The sequence below is a fragment of the Lepidochelys olivacea genome, assembly GCF_965140295.1.
Source record: "Lepidochelys olivacea isolate rLepOli2 genome assembly, chromosome: 12".
Classification (NCBI taxonomy): domain Eukaryota; kingdom Metazoa; phylum Chordata; order Testudines; family Cheloniidae; genus Lepidochelys; species Lepidochelys olivacea.
In genome coordinates, this window is record NC_140422.1 from 5037560 (window position 1) to 5063271 (window position 25712).

Here is a 25712-nt window from a genome sequence, read left to right on the forward strand (position 1 = left end):
ACAGTGCCACACGCTGCACACCCCGCTTGCTTGGAGCGGGCACCGCTGGAGCACATCCCCCCTCGCCCTGGCCTTCCCCACGCCCTTCGCCGCAGCACCTGCCCTCCCCGGACCACACCACAGCACCCACGCCAACGAGCCCAGCGGCCGAAACACAGGGCGGGAGGAGGAGCTCCCTGCACACGGTGGGCCGCTGGCCTTGGACACAGCTGGGAGGGGCAGGGAAGAGGAGAGCTGGGCTCCTGCCCGGCCGGACTGAAAAGAGACCGCGGAGCAGCAGTGAACGGCAGGCGTCTTTATTCAGTCCAGTTGGCACCGTCCCCAGCGGCTGCACTGGGCCCCTCACAACCCACGTGCTGCTGGAGGGCGACGAGAGCACACACGCGACCCAACTCACTGTAACGGGTGCGACTCCCCCAGGAGACGGGGGCTTCCATGCACTGCTCAGCGAGTGCACACGCAGACCCCGCCCAAAGCCGCCTCCCATCACCAGCGCCCAGGAAGGGCTGGGAGCCCTGGGAGGACGCAGGGGTCAACCACCAGGGAAATGCTACTCACTTCCTAGCGGGACCCTGGGAAGTGTCGGAGAAGCCCTGGAACCCAGCGACCTGAAGGGGAAAGGCAGGAGGCAAACCCAAGGAGATGGGGTGGCACCCAGGAGCGGCTGGCCGGGAGCTGAGAGTGGTTGCGATGGCAGTGCCATGCAGCGCATCCATGCCCGAGCCCCTGCTGCAGCCAGCGCGTCTCTTTGCAGGGCCCAGCCGAACTAACCCACAGCACGAGTCCCACTTGCCAGCTCCCCGCAGAGGGCTCCAATGCCAGCCTCCCCAGAGCAAATCTGCTCAGCGCACGGCCCCACGGCAGGAAAACAGGACGGACAGACGGCAGGGGGGCCCACGGGGCAGGGTGCGGGGGACAGGATGCAGGGAGACCCACGCTGGGGGTGGGGAGAAGCAATAGCCACTGTAGTGGGAGTGCCCATCCCGTGGCACCAGCAGGCGAGGCTTCAGAGGGGCTCCAGCGGTGCCAGGCGAGCTGGGCTGCAGCCCCGGGGCAGGGGCTCGGGGCTCCCCAAGCAGTGGCCCTGCCCGGCAAGTGCCTTCCTCCAGGCCACAGAGCGCTGTCCTGGGCCAGCCGGGCTCCCGCTCAGGGCGCGCACAGCCCCGCTCGCTCTGGGAGTGGGACATCGCGGGCTTTAGGCAGGCTCCGCTGGCCACGGCAACCGTCACACTTCCAAGCCGGGAGCTTGCGCCAGGCCCAGGGCCTGCACCAAGTCATCGCTCAGGCCGCTCTTCAGAGTCCGCCTCACTGGGGGAAAAGGCAAGAATTAGGGCCCTGCTGCCGACATCACAGGACATCCCTGCTCTGAACAGCCACAGGGGGAGGCTCCATCAAGCCAGCCCAAACTGCGACATGGCCACATGCTCAGCCCAGCCGCCAGGGGCCCCCGCCTGCTCTGTGGGCTCTGGGCCAGCCACACCGTGCTCTGCAGGAGTGGGACAGCCTCCAGCCTGCACGGCCCCACAGCACCAGCCAGCTGGGGCCAATGGTGGGAGCCCTGGGGTCTGCCCCCTGCACGCTCCCCCGCACGGGCTGGCAGCAGCACTGGGACAGTGCCCACACCAGGCCCTGCACAGCTCCTGGCTCTGCCTCCCACAGGCTTTGCATGTGAAGACTGTTGGCCCAGCGGGTCAGACCAGACACCATGATGCCAGTTTCCCAGCAGTCGCCCTGGCTGGCAGAGCTTCTCCTGCCCAGCAGTGCCATGGCACGGCTCGGCCCTGGCCCCGTGGCAGGCTCGGCCTGGGGATGGCACTTACGGGACTTCCGGCTGACACGTGACCTCTTGCGCTCCTTGGCGGCGCCCGACCGCGGGCCGGTGCTGTGCGTGACAGACTGCACAAGGCGATCCATGATTTCATCCGAGGCATCGGCCACGGAGCCAGAGCTGTCCTCCTGGGGCATGGAGCCACTGGAGGGGCTTGACCGGCCCATGCCTGCCCAGGGAGAACAGGAACATCAGCCAAGGAATCGGAGCAGCTGGTGTGCAGCAGCCAATCCCCCTGCCAAGCTCAGCCTTCTCCCAGCCACACCCTCTGCCACAGCCAGAGCATCTGCCCATGGCCACTTGGCTGCTTCCCTTCCCGCAGCTGCCAGCTCCCACCTCTCCCCCATGGCTGCCCTACTGCCGCGCCCCCCACAACTACCAAACCCATCAGCTAACCCCGCAGCAACCACCTCCTCCCTCCACTGTCGAATTCTTGTCATCCCCAAGAGTCACAGAATCATAGAATATCAGGACTGGAAGGGACCTCAGGGGGTCATCTAATCCAACCTCCTGCTCAAAGTAGGACCAATCCCCAATTTTTGCCCCAGATCCCTAAATGGTCCCCTGAAGGATTGAACTCACAACTCTGGGTTTAGCAGGCCAATGCTCAAACCACTGAGCTGTTCCTCCCCGCAACAGCTTCTCCTCTGCACCCCATCAACCCGTCCCCGCACTGGCTCCCCACCTGTTTATCCCTCCCACACCCCATGCTCCCACCAAACGCCCAGGTGCCCTGCAGCTGGGGACTGGACCGTGTGGTGTCCCCGACTTCAGGCCAGTGCTCTGGGGCCCATGGGGTGTGGGGCCGTACCTGGCTGGGGAGCATCCTGCACCCCACCTCTCCCTAAGTGAGCCCCGCTGCAGGGAGAGGGAGCTGGCCCAGCAGTAATCGATCTCGATCTCCCCGATCCCAAGGGGCCCCACAAATGGGGCAGCCCAGCAGCGCTGAGCTGGGCAGTGAGCCAGCAGTCAGCCAGGGCCCCAGAGTCGTGCCCCAGAGAGGAAGGACCGGCTGGGCCCCCAGCATCCTGTCCTCTAGAAGCTGTGTGGAGGGTGCAGGATGGCAGGACCCCCAGGGGCACGTCTCCCATTGAAAGGGGGTGTTTTGGCAGTTTGTGTCACAGGGCCTTTCATTCCTGTAGACAGCACCTCCGAGGGTCCCTGGCTGCTCACAGACCAGCACTGGGGCATGGGCAGGAATGAGCCTGAGGCCCCACAAATACAGCAAGGCCCAGGAGCAGCTGCAGAACAGACCATGCTGAGCAGAGAGCCAGCGGAACGGGGTGGGATCCGCGCCCACAGCCCAGTGCCCTGAGGGAGCTGGGCTCTGTACAGTGCGGGACCCTGGCATGCTCCCAGCTGCGTGGGGTGGGATCCGCGCCCACAGCCCAGTGCCCTGAGGGAGCCGGGCTCTGTACAGTGCGGGGCCCTGGCATGCTCCCAGCTGTGTGGGGTGGGATCCGCGCCCACAGCCCAGTGCCCTGAGGGAGCCGGGCTCTGTACAGTGCGGGGCCCTGGCATGCTCCCAGCTGCGTGGGGTGGGATCCGCGCCCACAGCCCAGTGCCCTGAGGGAGCCGGGCTCTGTACAGTGCGGGGCCCTGGCATGCTCCCAGCTGTGTGGGGTGGGATCCGCGCCCACAGCCCAGTGCCCTGAGGGAGCCGGGCTCTGTACAGTGCGGGGCCCTGGCATGCTCCCAGCTGTGTGGGGTGGGATCCGCGCCCACAGCCCAGTGCCCTGTGGGAGCCGGGCTCTGTACAGTGCGGGGCCCTGGCATGCTCCCAGCTGCGTGGGGTGGGATCCGCGCCCACAGCCCAGTGCCCTGAGGGAGCCGGGCTCTGTACAGTGCGGGGCCCTGGCATGCTCCCAGCTGAGCCGCTGCCTGGGGCCTGCACAGAGAGCCACAGAGATGCAGTCAGGGTCATGTCAGCGGCTGCCCGGCTCGCCCTTCGGCACCACCACGGGGCAAGTGCAGAGTCACCGGGCTGGCCGCACACCCCTACCTCGGCTGGCCCTGCTGCGCCGGCTGTGGGGCTCTGCAGCCGAGCTCAACACACTCTTCATGGTCTCGTGGCCTGAATCCACCTGCTGCTCCGGGCTGGCAGACCCGATGGCTGGAGAGGGGCTTGCCTCAGGGCTGTTGGCCATGCCAGAGAATCGCTCCATCTGCGGAGAGAGGAGACGGCCAGCATGAGGGCAGGGGGAGGCATCGGGCTCAGCAGACCCCCCCCGGTCCTCCAGGGCAGCCCTGTACCTCCGTGATCATCCGGCCCCGGGTCTTGTTCCTCTCGCGGTGCGCGGCCCGTTTGCGCTGCTGCTGCAGGACGCGCTCTCGGCAGGTGCGGTACTCCAGGGCGAACTCCCGCAGGAGCCGGCAGAACCCCGTTGCCTTTGTGTCCCGTGCAGCCGCAGGCGGGTAGCCCAGGAACAGCAGGAAGGAGCGGAACCTGCCGAGAGACAGAGCAGCTGGGGGTGAGGGGAGGACATGGGGGCCCACGACCCAGCCCCGATCCCTCCTGCACCTAGAGCCGCCTCAGGCCGCCCTGACAACCACTGCCAGAAGGGAGGGGGAGTCTTAGAACCAGCCCGGATTCCCCCCCCCCCCACTTCCACTTCCCTGCCCCCCCCCAGGGCTGGGAACACTCTCAACTCCACTGGGAATAAGGAACATTTCCCCTCCACCCAGTCAAATGCTCCCCGCCCCCCCCAGCCTTCTTCCCTGTCACCCCTGTTCACCCCTTCCCCCCTGCCAAATTCTGCTCCGCCCACCCCCATTGGACCCCTGCCCTGCCAGGGCAGCCTGACAAGGACCAGGGGGTCTGGGCCCAGCAGGCAGACCGACCTGTGGAGTACGCGTCTGTGCACCACCTTCAGAATGTGGATCTTCCGGGAGCTGTCCTTCAGGAAGTCCGTCAGCTTGCTCTTCAGGCCTGGTTTGGTCTCGTGCTTGGCGATGGCCTTCAGGCTGTCCCATGATGCTTTGCACCGTCGCTCCAGCTGGTTCAGGCTTTCTGCCAGCTCGTCAAAGTCAACCTGAGGAAGGAGTGAAGATGTACCCGTGGCCGTGCTGCGCTCGGGATCCCCTCGCTGCCCTGCGTCCCCACATGACCCCCATGTCCGTCCGTCCCCCCCGGAGCCTGCAGAAGCCACGCAGCCTCGCCAGACTCAGGTGTCGCTCCCTGGGTCGGCAGGGCTGGGGGCAGTGGCGGGGGAGCTGGAATATCTGCTGGTTCCGACAAGCGTCTGACCTTGGCTGAGCGGGTGATGGCTGCGATCTCCGAGTAGAGGTCGCTGGTTTGGGGGAACCTCTCCACCACCATGTGGCACAGGTGGTGCAGCAGGGACTGCCGGTGCACGGTGTCCTTCACCTCCGAGACCTTCTCCAGGTAACTCAGCTCGAAGCCCCGGCTCTGAAACCCAAACGCAGGCTCAGCCAGAGCCAAAGGAGCCCGGGTCACCTCTCCTTGCTGCTTCCTGGAGTCCACTGCCCTCTCCCAGCAGCTGATGCTGCCCCGGGCCTCTCCCGCCGGGCTCCCACTTGCTCCGATGCTAGCTCCGGCTGAGTTTCACAGCTGCAGTCCCAGGCCCGTGGCCTTCCCCGGCAGGGGTGATGCACAAGCCCTGTGTCTACACCATTTGCTCCTCTGGAGGCTGAAGCTATTTGATCTGATTAACCCCACCCCACGTCCTTCCAGACATTCTCTGTACCCCCTTCCTCCCAGCTCGGCTACGGCCCAGCATCCCAGCTGGACCACCCACAGCTTGGCACTGCCGCCTTGCACACAGTCTACTCCCACTTTGTTTTCCCTGGACACCAGTGTGTAGTCCAGCGGGTACAGTGCTGACTGGGAGCACAGCCGCCGACCTGCTGCGTGGCTATCCCCTCTCTGCCTCAGTTTCCCCTCCCACGCCTTGTCTGTTTAGCCCATGAGCTCTTGGGGGCAGGGTTTGCCTCTCACAATGTGTTCGTACAGCACCTGGCACAATCCCAGACGGGCCCTAGCACCATCATTCCACAGATAACCATTCCCCTTAGTAGTTTCTTCCAGTCCGACTGAGCGGACTCCATCCTCCGATCTGCTCTCCCTTACACCTCCCTGCATGGATTTTCACTTGGCAAGATCTCGGTGTGTTCTGCAGCAAAGCAACAGACCAGCCCCCCGCACTGAGCCCCATCAGCCCACCGGGCGCGACCCTGCAGGCCCCCCTGCTACCATGCACCGGCCCCCTCAGCAGCCAGCCCCCCCCCAGTATTTCCCACCTAGCTTGGCACCTTAGCCCCGGGTGCTAAGTTCCTTGCTGCACGCATTGCCTGCTCTCTTACGCACAGCCACAGGTCTGGGCACACAGCTGCGCTGGCAGCCCAGGAACTCCCATCAGCTGGGGACTCTGTATCTCTTTCTAAGCCCCGGCTGGCAGCCACCTCGTCCCCCAGGAGCTCTGCGCTGGCAGCTGCAGGAGACCCCAGGCCCCTCCCTCTACCCCTCACCTGGGATCCGTTGAGGACGTTCCCCATGGCCAGCAGAGTAGCCAGGATACACCTGAAGGTCTGGTTTTTGGCCAGCTGTTCCATCCCCAATTTCAGGTCAAACAGAGGCTCCGCAATCTCCTGAACAGGGAAAGGTGCAGCTGCTGTGACTGGTAAATCAGCAACGCCCAGCTCCAGCCCGCGTACATCCCACCTCACGGCAGCACTCACCACTCTGTCGGGGAGCCAGGGACTAGCCACGGCCAACCCGGGTTCCGCTCCGCCCTGGGACAGAGGGCAGCTCCGCATGGACTCACTGGCCTTGGATTCAGCATGAAAGACGCGGAACTCACCCGAGCCAGGGGAATCCCACGCCTGGAAAGCCAGGCTGCCAGCCCCTGCAGGGCAGGACCGGGCCCTTGGCCTACAGCTGCTGAGCGTGGCTGTACCATGCCCTTATCCAAACCAGGCAGGGACTGAAGTGCCACAGGATACATGTATGCGGCCCAGGTCCCCAGGCATGGCAGGGGGGTGCAGAGATCCAGTGGGAATGCCCAGGGGAATCTGCATTACCAAACCCAAAGGTCAGGGATGTTCACGGTCCAACCGGTTTGCCAGGGAAACAGTCAGTGGGCTGGGGTTTGCCCCATTACCTGCTCCATGCTCTCATAGTCCAGCTTGAAGGCCCACAGCTGGAGCCGAGCCGTGAGCTCGCTAATGGAGGAGAGGGTGAGCAGGAACTGCTCGGCTGAGCCCAGGGGGACATCGGGATTGGTGAGCTGCGCCTCCTGGATCTTCTGCTTCTCTTCGTCAGTGGGAACCATGCTCAGGATTTTCTGTAAGACACAAGGAGCCGCACATCCGAGGCAGCAGGTCAGGACTAGCTGCCCAAACAGAGAGCAGTACCAGTAGTCCTGTGTCAAGCTGGTCTCAGTGGTAGCCTTAAAGGGTCACACATCATGGTTCATTGGACTAGCTATGCCCACCTGGGAGAGTACTGACACCTCCCCACCCCACACCGGGACGAGCATCAACAGGGCATGGGACAACCAAACAGCCTTCAGGCCTGCACACTCTTGGTCTCAGCAGAATAACTCTCTGGAGTGCCGATACCCTGGGGGTGCACGGGTGCTTTTCTGCTCACTCTGGCCAGAAGGGAATACAAGGACCGGCAGAGCCGGGAGTGGGGCTTGGCTGGGAGCGAGCACTGCTGTGAGCAAAGGGGACGGGGATGCAGTCTTACAGCATTCTCCAGCCATCTCCAGTCTGCCTTCACAAGGGCTTGGACGCAGGGCTCTCCTTCAAGGGACTGTTAGTTGTTAGTGGGGAACCAGGGAACAATCAGTCAAGCACCCCTCCTGCAAAACTATGCCATATGGCAGCAAAGGACAGAGTGTGTGGGGGAACCAGAGAAACGCACCCACTCATCCTCCCCAAACCACAGGCATCCACAGACCAAGCCCAGGGCAAAACCAAAATGCAATGAGATGTGATGAACTCTGGAGCTGGAGAAGGGCTGGGAGAGACTAGTCAGCCAGCCTGGGGTAGACATTGTTTGCAAAGAACCCACGAATACCCAGCTCCATGCTGGGGCTGCCCAACCACCATCTAGATGCAGCGACTGTCACACAAGGATGTCAGGAAAGAACAACGCAGGGCCCGTGCTGGACTCTCACTCTCCAACATAGCAGCATCCACAGGCTGGGGAAGACAACGCACCAGCTCCCACGCTCCTAACAGCAGCTGCTTCTCCCCAGAAATCTCCTCCCGCGTCGGTAATGCACTACGGGGAACCCGAGCTGGGGACTGAGCCTGGGAGCCACCCCTGCCCATGTCCCTAAGGAATGACAGGATAATTATTTAAGGTATTTAAGGCTCCTCTAGCAGAATGTTGGATGGGTGGCTTCCTGGGCCAATGGGGAGAAGATTTCTGACACTCAAGGGCTCTTTAGCCGAGCAGATAAAAACCGAAGGAGAGCCAGTGGTTGGAAGCTGGCCAACAGAATTCAGACCAGAATCAGGTGCACCTTTTTAGCAATGAAGATAACGAGGCACTGGAACAGGTGACCTAGCTCTGGGGCAGATTCCCTGTCCCTTGCAGTCTTTAAATCAAGACTGGGCCTCTCTTTCTAAGAGCTGTGCTCCAGAGGGTGCTGGGGCTGGCAGAATCACACAGTGAAATGCTCTGGCTTGGTCAGACTAGATGATCTAATCTAGGCTCCGTGAAAACCTGCGTGGCATGCACAGGCCTAGAGCCGGAGTGCTGTCGGAGAACACTGCAGGCAGGGAGTGCTGCTGGCCTCTACAGGAGCCAGTCCAGCGCCAGGGCACTAATGGACACGGGTTCAATGCCCTGCTCTGCCACAGACAGCCTTGGGCCAGTCCCTTAGCCTCTCTGTGCATGGCAGGGCCAACAGCCCTGCCCCGCACACAGGGGTGCTGAGGAGAAACACAGTACGGCCTGGGACAGGCTTCGGGCAGGGTGACCTTCTGGGGCAGGAGTTCATCTGCTCTTTACTCGGAAACGTTTACTACCAAGAAACGGCTCGTGGGAGGAATGGCTGCAGCTCACCTCAATTCCTTCTTTGTTAATGGCAAACTCGTCGAAGCTGAGAATGGCCGTCTTGATGATGTGAGTGGGTGGCAGCACCGTCAGGCCGATGTTAATAGCATTGCTTCTCTTGGGGTCGAGGACCACCGTGCACTTCTTCCCGTCAGCAGCCTTCTTCGGGGGGGGGCAATGGGAAACGGAAGAAAAGGGGCTGAAAGGCAGGTTAGGAGCGCACGGGCTACCCTGAAACAGCCACATTTCCCCAGCAGGCCCCTGAGCTATTCCAATCAGTGTCAACACAGAGGATCTGGCGAAGGCAGCTCCCCCTCCCCACTCTCCCATGCACCCAGGACATCCTGCAGTGCTACCCCCAGGAGAAGTAAGGCCTTTCCTGACCCCCGCGGGTGAGGAGATTACCCCACAGCACCTGCCATTTCAGAGCACAGCCTCGCACGCTGGTAGGGGTCACAGCAGAGCTCTGGCACTTCCACTATTGCCAGCATCTCCAGCACCTCCTCTGGCTCAAGTTGGCAGAGATGCCGTTGGCCATGCCAGGTGCAAAACGAGCTGCATCTGGAGAGACTGGGCCCCTTCTCTCTCCAGTGAGGGGACACTAAAGCGCCCAGGCTCTCTTGCTCGACTGGCCCTGAGAAAGAGGAGTGGATCCCCTCTCTGGGGTCAGTTACCAAGAAAGAGCAGCATGCACCCCAAACAGACTGTCTGCTACAGAAACTTCTCCTGTAATGGGTCCCGCGGAGCCAGGATCTGTCTGTGCAGGGCAGCCTGGATCCACTAGCTCACTTCCAGCAGAGCTGAATTTCATCCTCTCCTCTTGTTGTGTATTACGCTCCTCTGAGAAGCTGAATTCATTCCACTTTCCTCCCAAAGGGCTACTAGTCCACAGGCTGCGTGTGCCAGCAGGGACTGGATCGATGACCCAGGAGGGTGCTTTCCTACGACGTTCGATGCACCGAACTAAAAGAACTACTCCAGAGGTGCAGTGTCTGAGCATTGCTCAGACTGCAGGCCCAGGACTGTGACCCCCCCCCCCCCCCCAGGCTCCGGGAAGTCCAGCAGGACCACCCTCCTCTTGACGCGACGAGAAAGGGAGTGACAAAGAAAACCCAGCTAATCCAGGGCCTTTGCTCCACACGGAGCATCCCGCATGCTTCAGCAATATTCCTCTATGGGCTCGAGACACCCACCATTCCCAGAGAGCCCTGCGTGCTGCTCAGTGAAGACAGCGAAATAGTTGTAATAACCTTCTCTAAGCAACAGAGCAGCAGGGAGAGGGGCGCGGACTGCTTCAGCAGACATGCTATGGCAGCCAGCTCTTGGACCACACCCCACAGTGCCCCGCCACCCACTGCAGGCCGCCAGGACTGGCCTGCTGGCCCCCGACCTGCTGTATACCTTGGAACTCAGCACTTCCTTCGCTCTGGACTCAAAGAGATGCTCCAGCTTGGCCGCATCAATCTCTACTCTCTCCAGGGACGCCCACACGGTGCCCCGGCCAAACCGGCCAGCCCCAGCGTGGGAACTGTGGTGTTTCAGCTCCTTCCAGAAGAGCTTCACCGTCTTCTTCTTCTTCTTGGCAGGGGAGCGGCCATCTGGCGCAGGGGAGCCCAGCAACTCAGGAGGGGGTGGGGGTGGGCAGCCAGGAACAGGGGGTGGTGGAGGCGGAGGGCAACCGGGGGGAGGGGGTGGTGGTGGGGGAGCCATGAGGCCTCCCATAGCCAGTGCTCCAGTGCCAGGAGGTGGTGGGGGAGGTACATGGAAAGAGTCATTTTCTACTGCCTTTTGCTCGAAGGCATCAAAGTCTTCCTCTTCCCCCAGGTCTGAGAAGTCCAGGTCTTTGATCCTCAGCAACATGGGGCTGGGCTCCAGACGATCCCACATGAACTCAGAGTCCTTTTTAAATGGGCTCAGGAGGGCCCGCCCCATGCTCTGAGCGTTGGCTTCTGCCTCGACGCTGGCCTGGGTGCATGGGAGCCGGGTCCGGGCGCCAGAGACCTGTCTGTCAGGGGCCTTGCCATGGGGCCCAGCGTTCTCCAGGTCCCGACCGCCTTGCAGCTCTGCCTGGCTCGGCTGGTCCTCAGCCACTCGTTGGTGCTGGGCAGAGGCTGACGCCTCCGGGAAGAGCAGGTCCCGCTCCGGCGCCACTTGGCTATTGGCAAACAGCATGTCATGGATCAGCTTCTTGTCAGAGGAGATGGTGCTGCAGGGATCAGTGCTCTCCCGCTCGGGGACACAGCGCCCTGTGGAGGAACCAGAGGACAGAGCGTGTCCAGGGCATTCACCCTCCCATGGGCACAGTGCCATTGCCTCCCTGCAACCCAGCACTCTTCACCTCTGCTTCCCTAGATGTCAGGCCATCGCTGGCCTGGCGGCCTCTCCCTGCACACTGTCCCGGCTCAGAGGCACAGGTCTCCTGCACTGCGAGGCCCACTGCTGGACAAGGGGCGGGGAAGGAGTCATGGAAAACCTGCCCCCAGGCAGAGTTCAGGCCAGACAGCCACCTCCATAGCAGCTGTTCTGAGTCTGAGAACTCAACTCTGCAGCCAGGGAGTTACACTACGCTCCCCCGGCTCCCGGCTCTCACTGACTGCCACAGCCTTGGCCCAGGGCCCCCCGAGGTCAGTGCACTCCTGCTGCAGCGAAGTGCTCTCCTGGTACTAGATGCACCTCTCTGGGGTGGCAGGACAGGCAGCCGCTTGGCTAGAGCCATGGCGAGCGGCAGGGGGATCTGGGAGGCGCCAGGCAGTTCAAGGTGGTGTCCCTTGGGTCCCTAGTCACAGAAGCAGGCGTGTTTTGGGGAGGGGAGCAGGGGGCCATGGAGGTTGCAGGAGCATCTGGCCACAGGGTGTCCCAGGGAAAGTCCTTGCCTGATGTGCCGTCTCCTTTCTCGTCCCTCCCCGGAGCGATCCCGACTGATGGCACGTGGGGCTCCTGCTTGTTCGCCGTCTCATTCCGCTCCTTCTCCTCGCTCAGCGCCAGCCTCCCTGCAGCCCGGACACAGCAGTCGTTATGCAGCCTGGCGCCTGCGGGCAGGGCAGGGGCAAGGGAGAGAGTGCGGGCTGGCCCCTGTGGCCTGGGTCGTCGCACACCCCACGCCCCACCTACGCCAGGGCTGCACATAGCCAGTGCACATGTGTAGTCCTCGCAATGGTGGGGCGTTTCCTAGTGGTCGGGTCCCGCTCCTCTCGCGGAGAGGGGGCTCCCTGCATCTGGCGGCTGCTCACGCAGACACGGATGGAGGTGCCACTGGCCTGACTGGCACCTGTACAGCCAGCCCCACATCCCATGCGCTGCGTGTCTGAGTGTGTCTTGCCCAGGCCCTGCCGTCCTGCAAGCTGTCCGGAGCACCCCCACCCCGCAGGGAACCAGTATGTCTATTGTGGCAGTGGGCTAAGGCCCACAGCAGGACTGGAGTTGGGTTGCTGCCCCCCACGTGCTCAAAGGCCCCAGGATGGAGGGGGCTGAGAGGAGACCTTGCAGCCCAGCTCCCAGTCACTTGGGAAGGGAGGGGCTGGAAGTGACCAGGCAGTGACAGCAAATTTGCTGCCTTCTCAGGTGGCACTGCCCGGCTGGGGGTGGCACACTGCCCCTCTGGGCTGCATGGCACTCACCAGGCACACGGGACCTGTGTACCTGCTGCTGGGGGTGGCTCTAGGCTGAGCTGGCCGCCCCCTGGAATAGCTTCAGCGAGGATGTCAAGCCGCCCCTTGGACATCGCAGACAGCCTCTCCTTTTGGGATGAAGCCAGGTTTTCCAAGAAGCGAGCTCTGCAAAAGAGAGTCCAATGTCTGCGACCAGCCACATGCAGGCAGGGCACAGGACCACGGTGCACATGTCTAGCAGGGGCAGCTGTGTCCCGGGACAGGACTGCTGGCATGCCTGGACCCTCCGCCCCTCAGTCAGAGCACACACCCCACCATACAGTACGCAGAGCCATGGGTGTCTCAGGCCAGCAGCCGCCTACAACCACCCAGGTCCAGCAGCCTTCCCCTCCCGCTGCCGGGACGGCATGGCCAGACATCCAAGCTCCTGCGCATGAGGAAGCCCTGGTGTCCCCAGCTCCTTCTTCCCACATCGGAGCAGAGAAAACCCAGGCATCCCGCTCAGCTCTGAAACACCCTGTAAATCACCACACTGCCCCCTCTGAGGCCCAGTGGACTCGCCACATCTGACACTCCCAGCCCCATCATACGACGGGCAGCACCCCCGAAAGCTGCCAACACGCCAATCCAGTCTTCCTGCCTAGTGATTCGAGTGATCCCCAGGGCCGGGGTCACACTGCAGTTCCCAGCTGAGACCGTGCTGCCTTTGTTCCCCTGCCCCCATGTGCCAGGCTGCTACGTACGGCTGACAGCTGCCACCGACAGCCCAGAGGCGGTCGCATTCTGGCCGTGGGGAAAGCAGGCACGCGAGAGGCCAGTGGGTAGACGGGAAGGGCTCCAGAGTTAAGGTGCCTGAGTACATGGGTTTGCTTTAACTCTCAGCCTTGGGGGTAGCTGGGAATGCAACAAAACCCAGGGCACAGGCTACCTGAAAACAGGGGAGCCAGTTCCCACAGGGCCTGGGGGATCCTGTAGCCTCAGAACTCACTGGGAAATGGGCTGCTCACTGCAGAATGACGCTCCAGGAACCCAGCTTTCATTTCAGGGTAAGAAGCTGCCCCCACCAGCCCTAGTGGCCATGACGTCACCCTGAGATCTGGGAAACGGGTGCAGCTACATTGCTGTCTCCCCAGTCTGCCCTCAGCCTGAAACAGCCGCTCAGGCTGGGGAGACAGCCCTTCCCCTCACTGCAGGGCTAACAATTAAACCATCATCGTTAGGGCTCAGAGTTAACTACTTTACTGCTGATCGTATTAGCAAGAGATACCCAGCTAATGCGTGCGTCCCTCAGTCCCAAACTGACTCACTGGTGCCCAAAGCAGCGACCATCGTCTCCAGCTTCCCGGACAACGCCTGGCTCCTATGCTGTTAGGGAAACCTCTGCAGCACACTCCGAGTGGGAAACGGGGTGGCCAGGCAAAATGAACAGCCCAGGGGCTGCAATTCATGACAATCTGACGTCTGCCACGGAAAGGAAGCCACCGCGACGCTGCAGCCGGGCCCGGCTGGCCTGGACGCCCGCGCCAGCTGTCCCTACTAGTCAGCAGATCGGTTTCTGCTCGCACCACGAGAGCTGCCTGATGCGATCCTCAAAGGCAATGCGAAGGGATACAATCTATTCCCAGTGCTGTACTCCAGCCCTTGCGGTGCAGCTTGCCCACTACAGGGGCAGGGGCCTGGCTCACCCCAAAGCTCTGGAGTCCTGCCAGGCAAGCACCTTCCCCGGCAGAGGCTCTCGCAGACTCGGGTCTGCAGCCAGGCGCCTCAGACAGGTAAGGGCCCCTGTCGAACTTCTGGGACTGCCCAGGAAGCCCAGACACTCAGAAAGGTTGAAACACTAAAAATCTTCCAGCACACGTTGGGCTTGAAGCTCGTGGCTTCCCAAGCTAGAGCGCGCTAAGGAATTAGGCAGGGCTGGAGAGTCCTCCTAGGGCTGGGACCAGGTGTGTGTCTAGTGCTCGCCGCGGGGGCTGAGTTACCCACAAAGCACGCTGGAGGTAGCCAAGGAAACCAATCTCCCCTCTTCCCACGGCCCAACCTCTCTGCTCTGGTGGATACAGCCCCTGCCCTGGCATCGCTCTGCCCAAGCCAGGCTCCGACGGGCGCTGCCCCGCAGCTCGGCAAAGGGAAGTGCAGCCACACACACTGGGGGAGGCAGATGCGTGGGAGCCAATCTGCCCCCAGCTTCCATGACCCATGTGACATTTACCCTAGAGACCACCACCCCGAGCCCTGCTCTGCTCTGGGGGCGCCCAGGCCTGGCTCCAGCGGGACCCAGGGCACATCTGAAGACGAGCACACATCTGTACTTACTCAAACTTCCTCAGAACGGGCTTGTCCCCACACAAAGGGGGACTCTCCTCTCGCCTGAGAGAAAAGAGCAGTTAGCACCGCTGCCCGGCGCGGCGCGGCCCATGCTTTCCGCATGCTTTCCACACGGCAGCCGCCTCTCAGCTCCACTCAGCCGGCGCCCTGTGTCAGGACAGCCCCGAGCCTGAGCACAAACGGGAAAGCATGCCCCAGAGCAAACGGCCCTGCCCCTCCTGTGCTGCCAGCCCCGGCTCTCCCCGGCGCTCTCCAGGCCAATCCATCTAAGGGCACGTCTGGGCTGAAGACGTCACACCAGCACCAGTTCTGACCCAGCTAGAGCGCTAGGAGCAGAAGCGGAGGCAGGGCGAGGCGAGCAGCGTGAGGGGCAAGCTACCCAGCTACGTGCAGAGTATCTGGGCTGCCACTGGACTGGGGCACACAGCCCCTCCTGCTGGTCATGGCTATGCTAGTTTTTGCACGCTGGCCTATCAGAGCTAGCACTGGGACCAGGGAATCACACCCCCAGCTCCCGTGTGGACTTACCCTAAGGGGATGTCTACACTGCAAGGTAAGCCCCGGGTCTGAACTCAGGCTCCAGCTGAAACCGCCTTCCACCTACACGCAAACCGAGCAAACCCAGGGTCCCATAAGGGGGCAGAGTCCAAGCCAGGACCCAGGGTCTGAGCCCTATTGCTTTGCAGTGTAGATGCAGCCCCACTGGACTCGTGCTCTGGGCATCTGCCAAAAATATCCCACCATCCCATGTCCCGACTTTCCTTGTCTTCTTGGCAGTCAAGTTTGGTGGACAGTCAAGTTTTCCCAGCACTGCACCATGACCAAAGGGCTAGAGCATTCCCATGCTGGGAGGGCGCTAGGAAGTCTGGGATACGGGTGGTTGGACTCGGGCCTGCATAGTGCAGTCAAGTCACTGGAGCCCCAGCTTGGGACCCAACCTTTCCTAAGCTGGGGTTACCAATGAGTGTAGACACAAGCCCTAGGTTAGCAAATCCCAGCTCTGCTACGTCATGTTCTACTGACCCTGGGCTAACACTGCAGTGTAGACACATCCTCCATCTGCCACCACAGTTGGGGCTCCCTCCCGCTGCTCTGAGCATAGCCTCTTGTCCAGCCCAGCGTACATTCCCAGGCTCTGCTGAGAGCTCCCGTCTGGAGAAGCGAGATCCACTAACAATGGGACAAACTGCCATTTGCACTCAGAGACGAGGGGCTCAGCACCCTGCGTGCTCCTCCTGCCCCCTAGGCCAGCCAACAGCCCCCTGGGCATAGCACATGCTGGTCACTCAACAGGCTGCCACCATCAGTCCAGTCACTCCCTCCCTCAGCAGAGGGCCCCCCCCCGGTTATAGGAGCAGCCATGGCGAAGGTCACTGGGGCAAGGAATGGGGTTCCATGCATGGATCAGTCGTTCACAAGGGCTCATGGAGGGGCTGCCACCCTTCCCACACCCACCATGCTTCCAGAGGGCATCCCGGCAGCCATTTTCACACCCAGTTTGGGACCCACAGCAAACGAGCTGCCAGTTAGCACAGCCAGCCTCCAGCCACGCACAGCAGCCCCTGGAAAGCGGATTCTAGTGATGCCCTGGGGCAGGCCCAGCTGCTGAACCAGGTGCTGGAACCCTCAAGGGCACCCGGCCATAACCAGGCAGCTTCCCGCGCCTCTCCATCCAGAGGCAGTACAAGGGGCCAGCCCAAATGAACACCACGAGGGACTCTTATACAGAGACCCCAACCCCGAGGATGGCGCTGCCAGTCCAGCAGTCAGAGTGCAGCGGCTCAGGTCTCACTCAGACATGGGCCTGCACCAGGCCGCTCCGCACTCCCCAGCAGCGGGCTAGCTGGTTGCTCTCTGCGTGCTCTCTGCGTCTGGGGTTACGTCTGCCTAAGAACCAGCGTGCTGGTGAGGGGAAGGCTGCACGGTGCTCCGCTGGCCCTCGGTGTTGCAGAGAGAGGACGGAGCAGAGGGGGGAAGCGCTGCAGAGACAAGCAGTAGGGTTCCTGCATCGCTGTGGAGGTGTCTGGACAAGCTCAGCCCCAAGAGGAGGTCTCTGGCCCCAGCCTAGGATAATGCCTAGTGTAGCAGGCTCAGGGGTCAGTGATCAGAAAAGATTGGCCCTTGATTGCTGAGTGGAATGTAGATCCCAGCCCAGCAAAGGAGTTGCAGGAAGTGCTTCCCGGCAACACGAAGCATGTAATGGGGACAGAATCGTGTGGCCAGCACTAGAGGAGACCCAGGCCGGGAAGCAGCAGCAGCTGCAGCCTCGAACAAGCAAACCCCAGTGCAGCACCCACACTCCAGACTAATGGAGTGCAGGGAGAGGCAGCCTGGACAGAGCAGCCGCAGGCAGGGAGAGGCAACTAGCCAGCAGCATGCCGGGAAGGGTCACATGCACACACACGCAGCCTCCGTGTCACTTACCAAACAGGGGCAGTTTGGTGAAGTCTGAAAAAAGGAAAGAAAGTTTAGGCAGAGGAGAATCAGTGCCGAGAGAAGGAGCAGAGAGCGTGAGAGCTGGAGTTAGAGATGCCACCCATCCACGGGGGGAGAGCCGCTTGAGCGGAGCCCTAGGGGCAGCACCTGCAGAGGAGCGGGCAGGCCATTCCCCTGGCGCTGGCTGGGATCCCGGTATTCGCAGAGACCCCACTCTGCGGGGGGATGATGCTGGCTGCATGCTGGAGGGCCTTCCCCTTTTCCCCCTTTGGGAGGGTACTGATCACCCACCAGACGCCTCCACCCAGCTGAGCAGGGCCCAGAGACCAACAGCTGGGACCCCCCCGCCAGTGTGCTCTCTCCACAGGTTACGTCAGTATGCTGACTCCAGAGCACAGCAATTTCTGGAGCGCCCGCCCCCCGAGCGTGGACAGTGCCGGCTGGGTCCCTCTAGCGCAGTGCGGCCCCCTCCTGCCAGCCCATCCGCTACACAACGCTCCTGCACACCAGGACAGCTTCCCTCCACGCCACTCCCTTCCCATCGTCACCTGGAGCTCCCAAGGAACCGCCGCTCCTCCACAGGGGGGGCTGGCTCCCGAGCCCTAGGAACCATTCGGGATCTCCCACCGGCCTCCCCTGTCCCACACAGCCCTTCTTGCGCAGGCCAGGGCCCCAGGCATCCCCAGAAGAATGGGCTGTCGATGGGCTCCCCTGGTCCCCCACAGAAGGGGTCCTGGGGCTAAGCAGCGCCACCGACCCACAGCCTGAAACACTCTCAAGAGCACCTGAGACCATGAACAGGCCCCAGTTCAGGTCACTGCGGGGACATCAACACTGCAAAGGAAACCCCTGGCACCCAGTCTGAGACCCGGCGAGCCGGGAGGGTCTCAGAGCCCGTGCGGGAAAATCCACTCTGCTGTTTTCAGCCCCACAGTGCCAGCCGGAGTTACTTGATCTGGGCTCTCAGACTCATTGCTGCGGTGGTTTATTTATTTATTTTGCTGTGCAGACACACTCTGGGGTATCTCTGCTGAGACGGGGGGGAGGGGAATGGGGAGGGAAGAGGTGTCTCTGCCAGGTGCCTCCTTGCCTCAGTCCCTCTGGCCCCCCCTCAGAGTCACGCTCCCGTAGTCCTGCCCTGAGCCTCCCCCAGGCCTGTCTCGCGCCGTGCCCCAGCAGGAAGTGTTCCCCAGGGCCAGCACACGCTCCTCAGTTCCCGCCAAGTTGAGGCAACTCACTTGAAAACGCTCCTCTCCCCCAGGCTGGGGTGCTCCCTCTCCTCCGGGGAGGCCAGCGCAGAGAGCCGCACATTGGACATGCTGTTGTAAACACTCTCGAAGCAGGGCCTGAAACGGCAGCAGTACAGACTCAACCCGCGCCCCACGAGCCAGCTCCCCTTAGCAGCCGTGCGGGGTGGGCCAGCGAGGCGTGCAGCCTGGCACGCGCCAAGAGGGGCTCCTGCTGTTACGTTTCAATGAATCACACACAGCACCCCATCATTCACCTGCAGGGGGTGCACACGGAGACTCGGGGCCTCGCCGCAGACACTTCATCCAGGGTGCCCACAGGCCAAGCACCCGGACAGGAGCCCTGCAGGTCCAGCCTGGCTAAGCCAGCCCTGAGGAGTGGGAGATGGAGCAGATCCCTGGCTGGGCATGCCCAGCCCACTGCCTCAGCTGTGCCCCAGCCTCTGCAGGACCACCACGCCCTCCATCAGCGCAGAACAGTCCTGCACCAAACACCCAAGGCCTCGTGGTGGGCACCAGAACCCAGCTTGGTTCCTGCACACCGCACCCAGCCCAGCGACTGACCAGCCTGCCTATCCCTGCTGGACGCCTGGTACTCACGGAGCTGGGCTGCTCTCCAGCACCACCTCGGCAGTGGGTTCCCCTGGGGGGCTGGAGGGCCCAGGCAGCTTGTTGTCCTCCACGGCTGGGCTTGGGGAGCTTGCACTGGCTCCAGCATCCACGTTGCCACCCAGGGAGCGCCGGCCCCGCCGGTTCTCGTCTGTTTTCCTCCGCTCCTTGCGTGCCCCCGGCGGCAGCTCTTCGACTCCGTCTTCATGTTTGAGCGAGCTCTGCGGAGAGCAGTGCATGGGCAGAGCGTGCCAGGACACACTGGGCTGCCTCCCAGTGCTGTCGGGCCCCGTTACCCCACGCTGCCATGGGGCTCCCTCTGCCCACCGGGTGCAGGTGTTGCCTGCCTGCCCCTGGCTGCCTCTGCCCATCTGACCTACACCGTCTCCACGGCGCTGATGCTCTCCTTTTAACCACACGGCAGACTTCTAGCCCTCACGGCTACGGAAATAACCTCCCAGCTTCAAACACGTGTGAGCCAAGGCTGCCTCCTCTGCCCAAGCCTGCTGACAGCCTGAACCAATGGCTCCAAGAGGCGTGATCGCCCCCAGCACTCGTCAGCCTCGCTGCGGGGCAACGGACGTCTAGCCACGGGATGCCAAGTGTGACACAGGGGAGAGTTCAGCGACGGCTGCCCCAGCACAACCCCTCTGTGACCCAGAGACCTTCTCCATCCCTTCTGCACGCTGGGGAGGGGGCTGGCATCATGCCCGGCTGGGGGGAGATACACCATTGCTGTGTGGGGCAGCGACCCCAGGCTCACCGGGAAGCAGTGAGATTTCCACCAGGCCATTCAGGAGCCTAAGTGCTTGGAGCCTTGGGCATGCTGGGGGTCGGCAGCCCTAGGCCTGTCCCAACAGCCCAGTGACCTGCCCAGGCCCGGTGCGGCTGGAGCATCTGCGTATCAGTACCTGGCAGGCCCTCACTTTCCTGTCCAACCTCCAGGGCATTTCCCTGCAGGCAGGATGCTCCGGTAGGTGTGGCCAGGGCAATCCCAGAACCCCCAGCGTAAGTGGGGGGAGGGTCCTTCCAAGCCCCTGGCCTGCACCCGAGGGCAGGGGAGGTGGAGCTCTCAAGGGGCAGCACGTTGGAGGGGCAGGGGGCTGCGGCCCATGGGGAGAGGGGAAATGCACTCACTTCGTAGACTGCGAACTGCTGCTTCACGTCCGGATCCAGGCCTTTGCCGTGCATATGGCGCTGCACAATGCTCTCCATCCCCTGCTGCTCCAGGCAGTCCGTCACATCGTAGAACGAGTCCTGGTCCGGGAGGGCCGCCAGCGTCTGAGCGACACCGAGGGGACGCAGTCAGGCCAGCCCGCGCCGCAGTGGCTAGCGGGCCTCTTGCCCACACCCCCCAGCCCAGGTGCCAGAGCAGGACTGCACAGGTGAAGGGTGGGGGGGAGGAGAAACACAGGGGCCACTCCCAGGAACATGCTCCGCTCCACCCCACCCCACAGCCGCCAGCTGCTTGTTCTTTTCCCTCTGAGCAGCCGGGGGTTGGCAGGATGTGCTGGGCTGCGGCCGCTCTGCCCCGCAGTACTGACCTTGTTGATGAGCGTCATCGCAAACACCAGCAGCTCCGTGTCAGCCCCATTGCGCTCCTCTAAGATTGCAACCAGGTTGGACCATGGATATGCACCTAGGAAACAGCACCACAAGCCTGGCAAACAGGGTCCCCAAGCAGGGCAAGCTTCCTCCTCGTGACTGGTGGGCCCCGCAGTCCAGGCAACCAGATCAGCCACTTCTGGACTCCCCATTCCCCCAACAAGGAAGTGTCAGGGGGCAGAGCCCCCACCAGCTTATTACACAGCACTGTGTGTCCCATGGAGAGTTTTGTCACCTGAGACCCAGGACTCAGAGCTACAGTCTGTTTGTGCCCAGGGAGGTGGGAGCTCCGAAAGAGGATCCTATGTTAACACATCCACCGAGAGCCTCCGAGTGGGGCTTAATGCCATATGAGGACAGTAGCTGGGCCCACTGGTCCAGCCAGCACACCATGCACCACGTGCTGGGGAGAGTGACGAATGTGGGAATTCTGGTAATACTTTTATGAGTCTTGTGTGCCTCAGTTTCCCTCTGTGCTTTGTACTACTGTGTGCTGAGTGTAATGCACAGGAGACAGCAGGGAGCTGTCTGGGGTGACAAGAATGGGGTCACTAAGGCCTGGCTGGGATCAACCCACATCAATGGAAGATTTGACAGAGACAATGGAAACCCCAGTGACTGAACCATCGACCCCTGTCAGTGGGAGGCTCTCGGCTTGGCTGGCTGGCTCACGGGTGCACTCCACAAGGTCCTGCAGCAGGTGGACAATGGGAGGAGGTTGCAGCAGGGGGTGCTTAAGAACTGGGCTCTCACCTGGGACTGAGACAAAAAGGAACAGAGAAGGAGAAAGGAAACCAAGATGGTTCCCAGAGCAGCATGGCTCAAGGGAGGCCCAGGGCCGGCCAGGATGGACTAAATCTTAACCTTTGCTTCTCTCTGCTAACCTAAGGGCTTCCCCGTGCTGTCTTCTGCATGACCATAGACCCGGCTGCCTGGTGTCACTGCAAACACTGGCTGAGGTGCTTCGAACGCTGAGGAGGGTGCAAGTCTCTGACCAGGCACCTATCTCAGCTGGCATTGCCAGGCAGAGCTCAAGGGGGAAGCCACAGAGGCTGCGTGGCCTGCCCTTGCAGGGACCCCTGGGGGTCTGGCACACGGAGGGGGATACTCCTAGGGACTGATTAAAAGCTGGGGTGCTATATCACTCCTACAGCTTCATGACGGGGAGCCCAGGGGCACACGTGTAACAGAGGAAGAAGCTCTCCTATTCCAGCCAGGTTCCTCAAGCTGACGCCCGCCCTCCCCGCTCTCACAGCGCTGGGGGCTCACAGACCTCACTGCTGCGGAGCATGGGGCTGGAGCGGCACTGCTCCGCTCCTTCCCCTCCGAGAGCGCAGGGCAGCTTTGGGAGCTATTCTCCATGCTCAGGGCTCCGTCTGTGCGGGAGGCTGCTGCTGCCACGGCAGCCTCCACCCTGCGCCCTGGACCCTGGCCGCGAGGGCTCGGCTTTCCTCCCCAGCGTCTGGCGCAGATGAGTACAGAGAGCCCAGTGGACCAAGGGGGAACGGCAGCAGAGACATCCAGCTTGGCACTGCAGCGTGCTCTCCGTGGAGCTGGCCCGAGAATGGCCGCGAGCCCCCTGGGAGCTGCCAGCCCCTGCAGCAGGCCCGCCCAAGGCAGCATGACGCACCAGGCTGGAACCTGGCTCTCTGACAGCCAGTCCAGAGCGAGGTGTTCTCTGGGATGGCCCTGCACCCCATCTGCCCCCTTCAGGGCATGCACGGCCCTGGTGTGACGGAGGCGCCCAGGCACCACCTGTTACCAGAGGCCCAGCACAGCCTGCACCATGGCGATACCTCATGCAGAAGGAGGATCCCTACACGAGCTTTACTCCCCTCCTTCTCCGTCTTCACGGCAGAGTTAACCCGGGCTCCGACCCGGGAGTCGCCCCCCTCTCATCCCCCGCTCGCTTCAGTGTGCTGCTGCTTTAAACCCAGGCTAGCTGGCCTGGCTGCAGCTAGAGCTCAAATTCTGCCTTCGCTCGGGCTGGTCACAGGCCCAACTTCACAGAGAGGACCCTGGCTCAGCCACTCGACGGCTGACAGTCCTCCACTGCTTTCCCGCAATTCCTCCCACGTGCCCAGGACAGACAAGTTCCCCCACAATTCCCTGGGGCAGAACACCTCCGCTCTCCGCAGCACCAAGCAGCTGGGGACGTGCCCCAGAAGTCCCAGGGCCACACAGGCGAGTGCGGCCCCAGTGCGGACTGGGTAACTGGAGCCTGGCTGTGCAGCGTGGGGACTGCAGGGCACTCACCACTAGGACACTTCAATACCCCGACCGGCCACCAGAGGCCGCTGTAGCACCACGCGCAGGCCAGCACGGCCCCAGCGGCTCAGAGCCGGAGCACCAGGCTCACGCAGGGCCCCCGAGATCAGGACCCAGGCCACCCGGCGAGACCCGCACACCCTCTTCCTCCCAGCACAGCGGGTCTCCCTGTAAATCCCACAGGGCGCTGGCAGCTTCCTTTCCAGCCTGAGACACTGCCCCAAGCCTGGGGCATCCCTGGCCAGTCACCCTCTGCAGGATGCGACTGGGCGGCACTTTAATCTCTTCCCTCCCACGGGACCATCCCGCTCTCCTTGGGGCTCACAGTCCTACCCAGAGCCTGGGCACGGCTCGCCAGGGCGGGGGCCAGCTGCAGCAGCCACATGAGTGCGCGTTGCTGGAGAAAGCGGCGTGCCCCGGGAACAGACGGCTCTCATGGCAGGCAGGCAGGCGGCTGGAGAGTTAAGGTGGCAGGTTTCCTGTCCCGTGGCAGCTATCTTCTCAATGAACAACCCAGCCCCCGGGCACGCCAAGGCTCAGGCTGGATGGGGAGCTCGCTCGCAGGCCGGGGCATCAGCACAGAGCACCCTGAGACAGGGCAGCAGACCGGGCTGAGGACGGGGAGGGCACGGTGGGAGGGCAGCAAGTTACCATCTGAAGCACAGAGCTGCTGCTGAGCCTCCAGAACATCAGAGCGCCGTGCGGCCAGCTGGGGCTCCTGGGGGCGCCCTGGGCTCTTCTACCAGCTCAGCTGGCATGCAGCACGATGGGACGTTTATAGCCGAGCCTTTTGAATCGCATGCGCCCAAATCCCTGCCTCAGGAGCATGAGGGTTCAGTTACCAGCAATGCCCTGTGCGCCCGGCATGCCCCGCAGTGCTGACCTGGGCAGCGTGTAGAGCCTGAGTGCGACTGAGTCTGACGCGAGTGTGTGCTGTTACTGTGAAAGGGGGGCCTGTGGGGGGACCCAATGAGGGGACCCATCCAGGGCACCCCTATTTCAATCCCGAGCATGTGCGCACTGCAGCTCACAGCCTGCCAGCCAGCTTCCCCCAGGCACCGGGGGGGGGGGGGGGTTGCCATGCTCACCTCTAGCCTGCTCCACCGTGTTGACAGCCTGGATGAGGAGCTGGGCATTGGACTCCGTATACTCCACAAACACCAGCAGCAGCTTCAGCGCCGTTTTCACCACCAGGCGGTACTGGGGAGGCAGAGGGGCGTATTAAAGGGGTGGGGTGTGAGGAGCTCACAGCAGCTGCCCTGGTCCTCAGTGCAGAGGGGAGAGGTCAGGTCCTAGCACACAATGCTCTTGGTGCTGGACGAGCCACTCCTGGTCAGGATCAGGGCCGCACTTCAGCCAGCAAGCTGTGCTGCACAGAGAACAGACTCTGAGGGCTGGTGCTGGCCGAAGCAGAGGCAGCCCCCAGACCGAGCTTGCACTTCTAGTCCTTGCCGCGTCTCTGTCAGGCCAGGCAGCTCCGCCAAGTGCACTGGGGGAGGCCACCTTGTTCACAGCCCACGTCTGCCTGCGGCTGGGCACATTTTGTCCCTGAAGTGTCAAACTCCACTCGCAGCAGGACATGCGGGCGGCTCTACAGCTTCTGGGTCAATGAGAAAGGCCCCCAAAGGGACCCCCTTTACCAGGATCCCTTTAGGCAGGTAGGAAACGCACCAAGTGCCAGCGAGCCCTCCTGGGCACGTCTTCAAACACGCCAACTGAGGTAATGGAAGTTACTGGCTGTAACTGGAGGTTCTTCGAGACATGGGGTCCCTATCGGTATCCCACACGTGGGTACGCGAGTGCCCTGCACCTGAGTCCGGAACGTCTTCAAAGCCCTGGCCGTTGACCCACACGTGTGCAGTAAATTCTCCTCGCACTCCCGACCCAGGGTGTAAGAGGCAGGGCAGGTCGATGCTGCTCCGGCCGGATGCAAAGCAGAGGGGACGGAGTGCGGGGGTGGAATACAGATAGGGACCACACTGCTCAAAGAAGCTCCAGTTACAGTAAGTAACCAACACGACTAGTTCGAGGGCTGGTCTCTAGGTGTATTGCACATGCGGGTGACTCAAGCAGGACTCAGACCGGAGGAGGGTGCGAGGAAGCTGGCAGCAGAGGTGCTGCCATCCCTATGGCTGCCTCCGCTCTTGCTGACAGTTTGAACACAGTGCGAAGCGAAAGCGTAGACTGAAATCCACGTCGCCACCCTGCAGACATCCAATAAGGATGCTGGGGAGGCAGCTTGTGCCCACAGGGAGCAAGTTGTGATACACCCGGGGGGGGGAACTTTGATATGTTGTAGCGTTCTAAGATGCATTCTGAAACTGACTTAGAAACCCTTGGTGAGGATATGGCTTGTCCCCACAACCTTCCTGCCATGGATAAATCGAGTGTCCACAGTATCAAGCGCATGCTGGTGGGGATGCTAAAACGGCCACCATTTAGCCAGGTAGCAGCGTCTAGTAGAATCCTTCCTGCTTTGGGTCAGGAGTGGAGACTGCAGGTAGGGGAGGAAGATATCCTCCGACGTTACAAAGGTCTCCATAGGACCCGGAATCCAAGGCATTCCAGTAGAAGTCCCTGAAGGGCCCGGTTTGCCTGACGTAGCCGGATGGTCTTTGCATAGATAAGCTGGTCCGGACAATGACGCCCGGGTCACCGCGGGGCCGCATAGCCTCCTCCAGCAGGAGCTTCTTCAGTCGGAGCTCTTAGGCCTCCAGTTCTGGGCAGGAAGGATTTACAGATCCTGCACTTGGCAG

The 25712-nt window shown here is 62.3% G+C and overlaps 1 protein-coding gene across 1 annotated transcript in view; it reads right to left on the reverse strand.

Annotated features, from left to right (window-relative positions):
• Positions 1-280: 280 nt before the first annotated feature.
• Positions 281-25712, reverse strand: part of FHOD1 (formin homology 2 domain containing 1) — a gene marked incomplete at its 5' end in the record, with an annotated part of 62662 nt that continues 37230 nt past the window's right edge. Inside the window, 17 exons of the mRNA XM_084644284.1 lie at positions 281-1308; positions 1821-1997; positions 3831-3993; positions 4082-4274; positions 4670-4860; positions 5076-5237; positions 6317-6436; positions 6949-7131; positions 8868-9020; positions 10260-11104; positions 11732-11848; positions 12498-12631; positions 18466-18573; positions 19075-19304; positions 20221-20364; positions 20628-20722; positions 24045-24156. Of these exons, the coding sequence (XP_084500410.1) occupies positions 1226-1308; positions 1821-1997; positions 3831-3993; positions 4082-4274; positions 4670-4860; positions 5076-5237; positions 6317-6436; positions 6949-7131; positions 8868-9020; positions 10260-11104; positions 11732-11848; positions 12498-12631; positions 18466-18573; positions 19075-19304; positions 20221-20364; positions 20628-20722; positions 24045-24156 (3210 nt within the window). The 3' untranslated portion in view covers positions 281-1225. The remainder of the gene's footprint in view (positions 1309-1820; positions 1998-3830; positions 3994-4081; positions 4275-4669; positions 4861-5075; positions 5238-6316; positions 6437-6948; positions 7132-8867; positions 9021-10259; positions 11105-11731; positions 11849-12497; positions 12632-18465; positions 18574-19074; positions 19305-20220; positions 20365-20627; positions 20723-24044; positions 24157-25712) is intronic.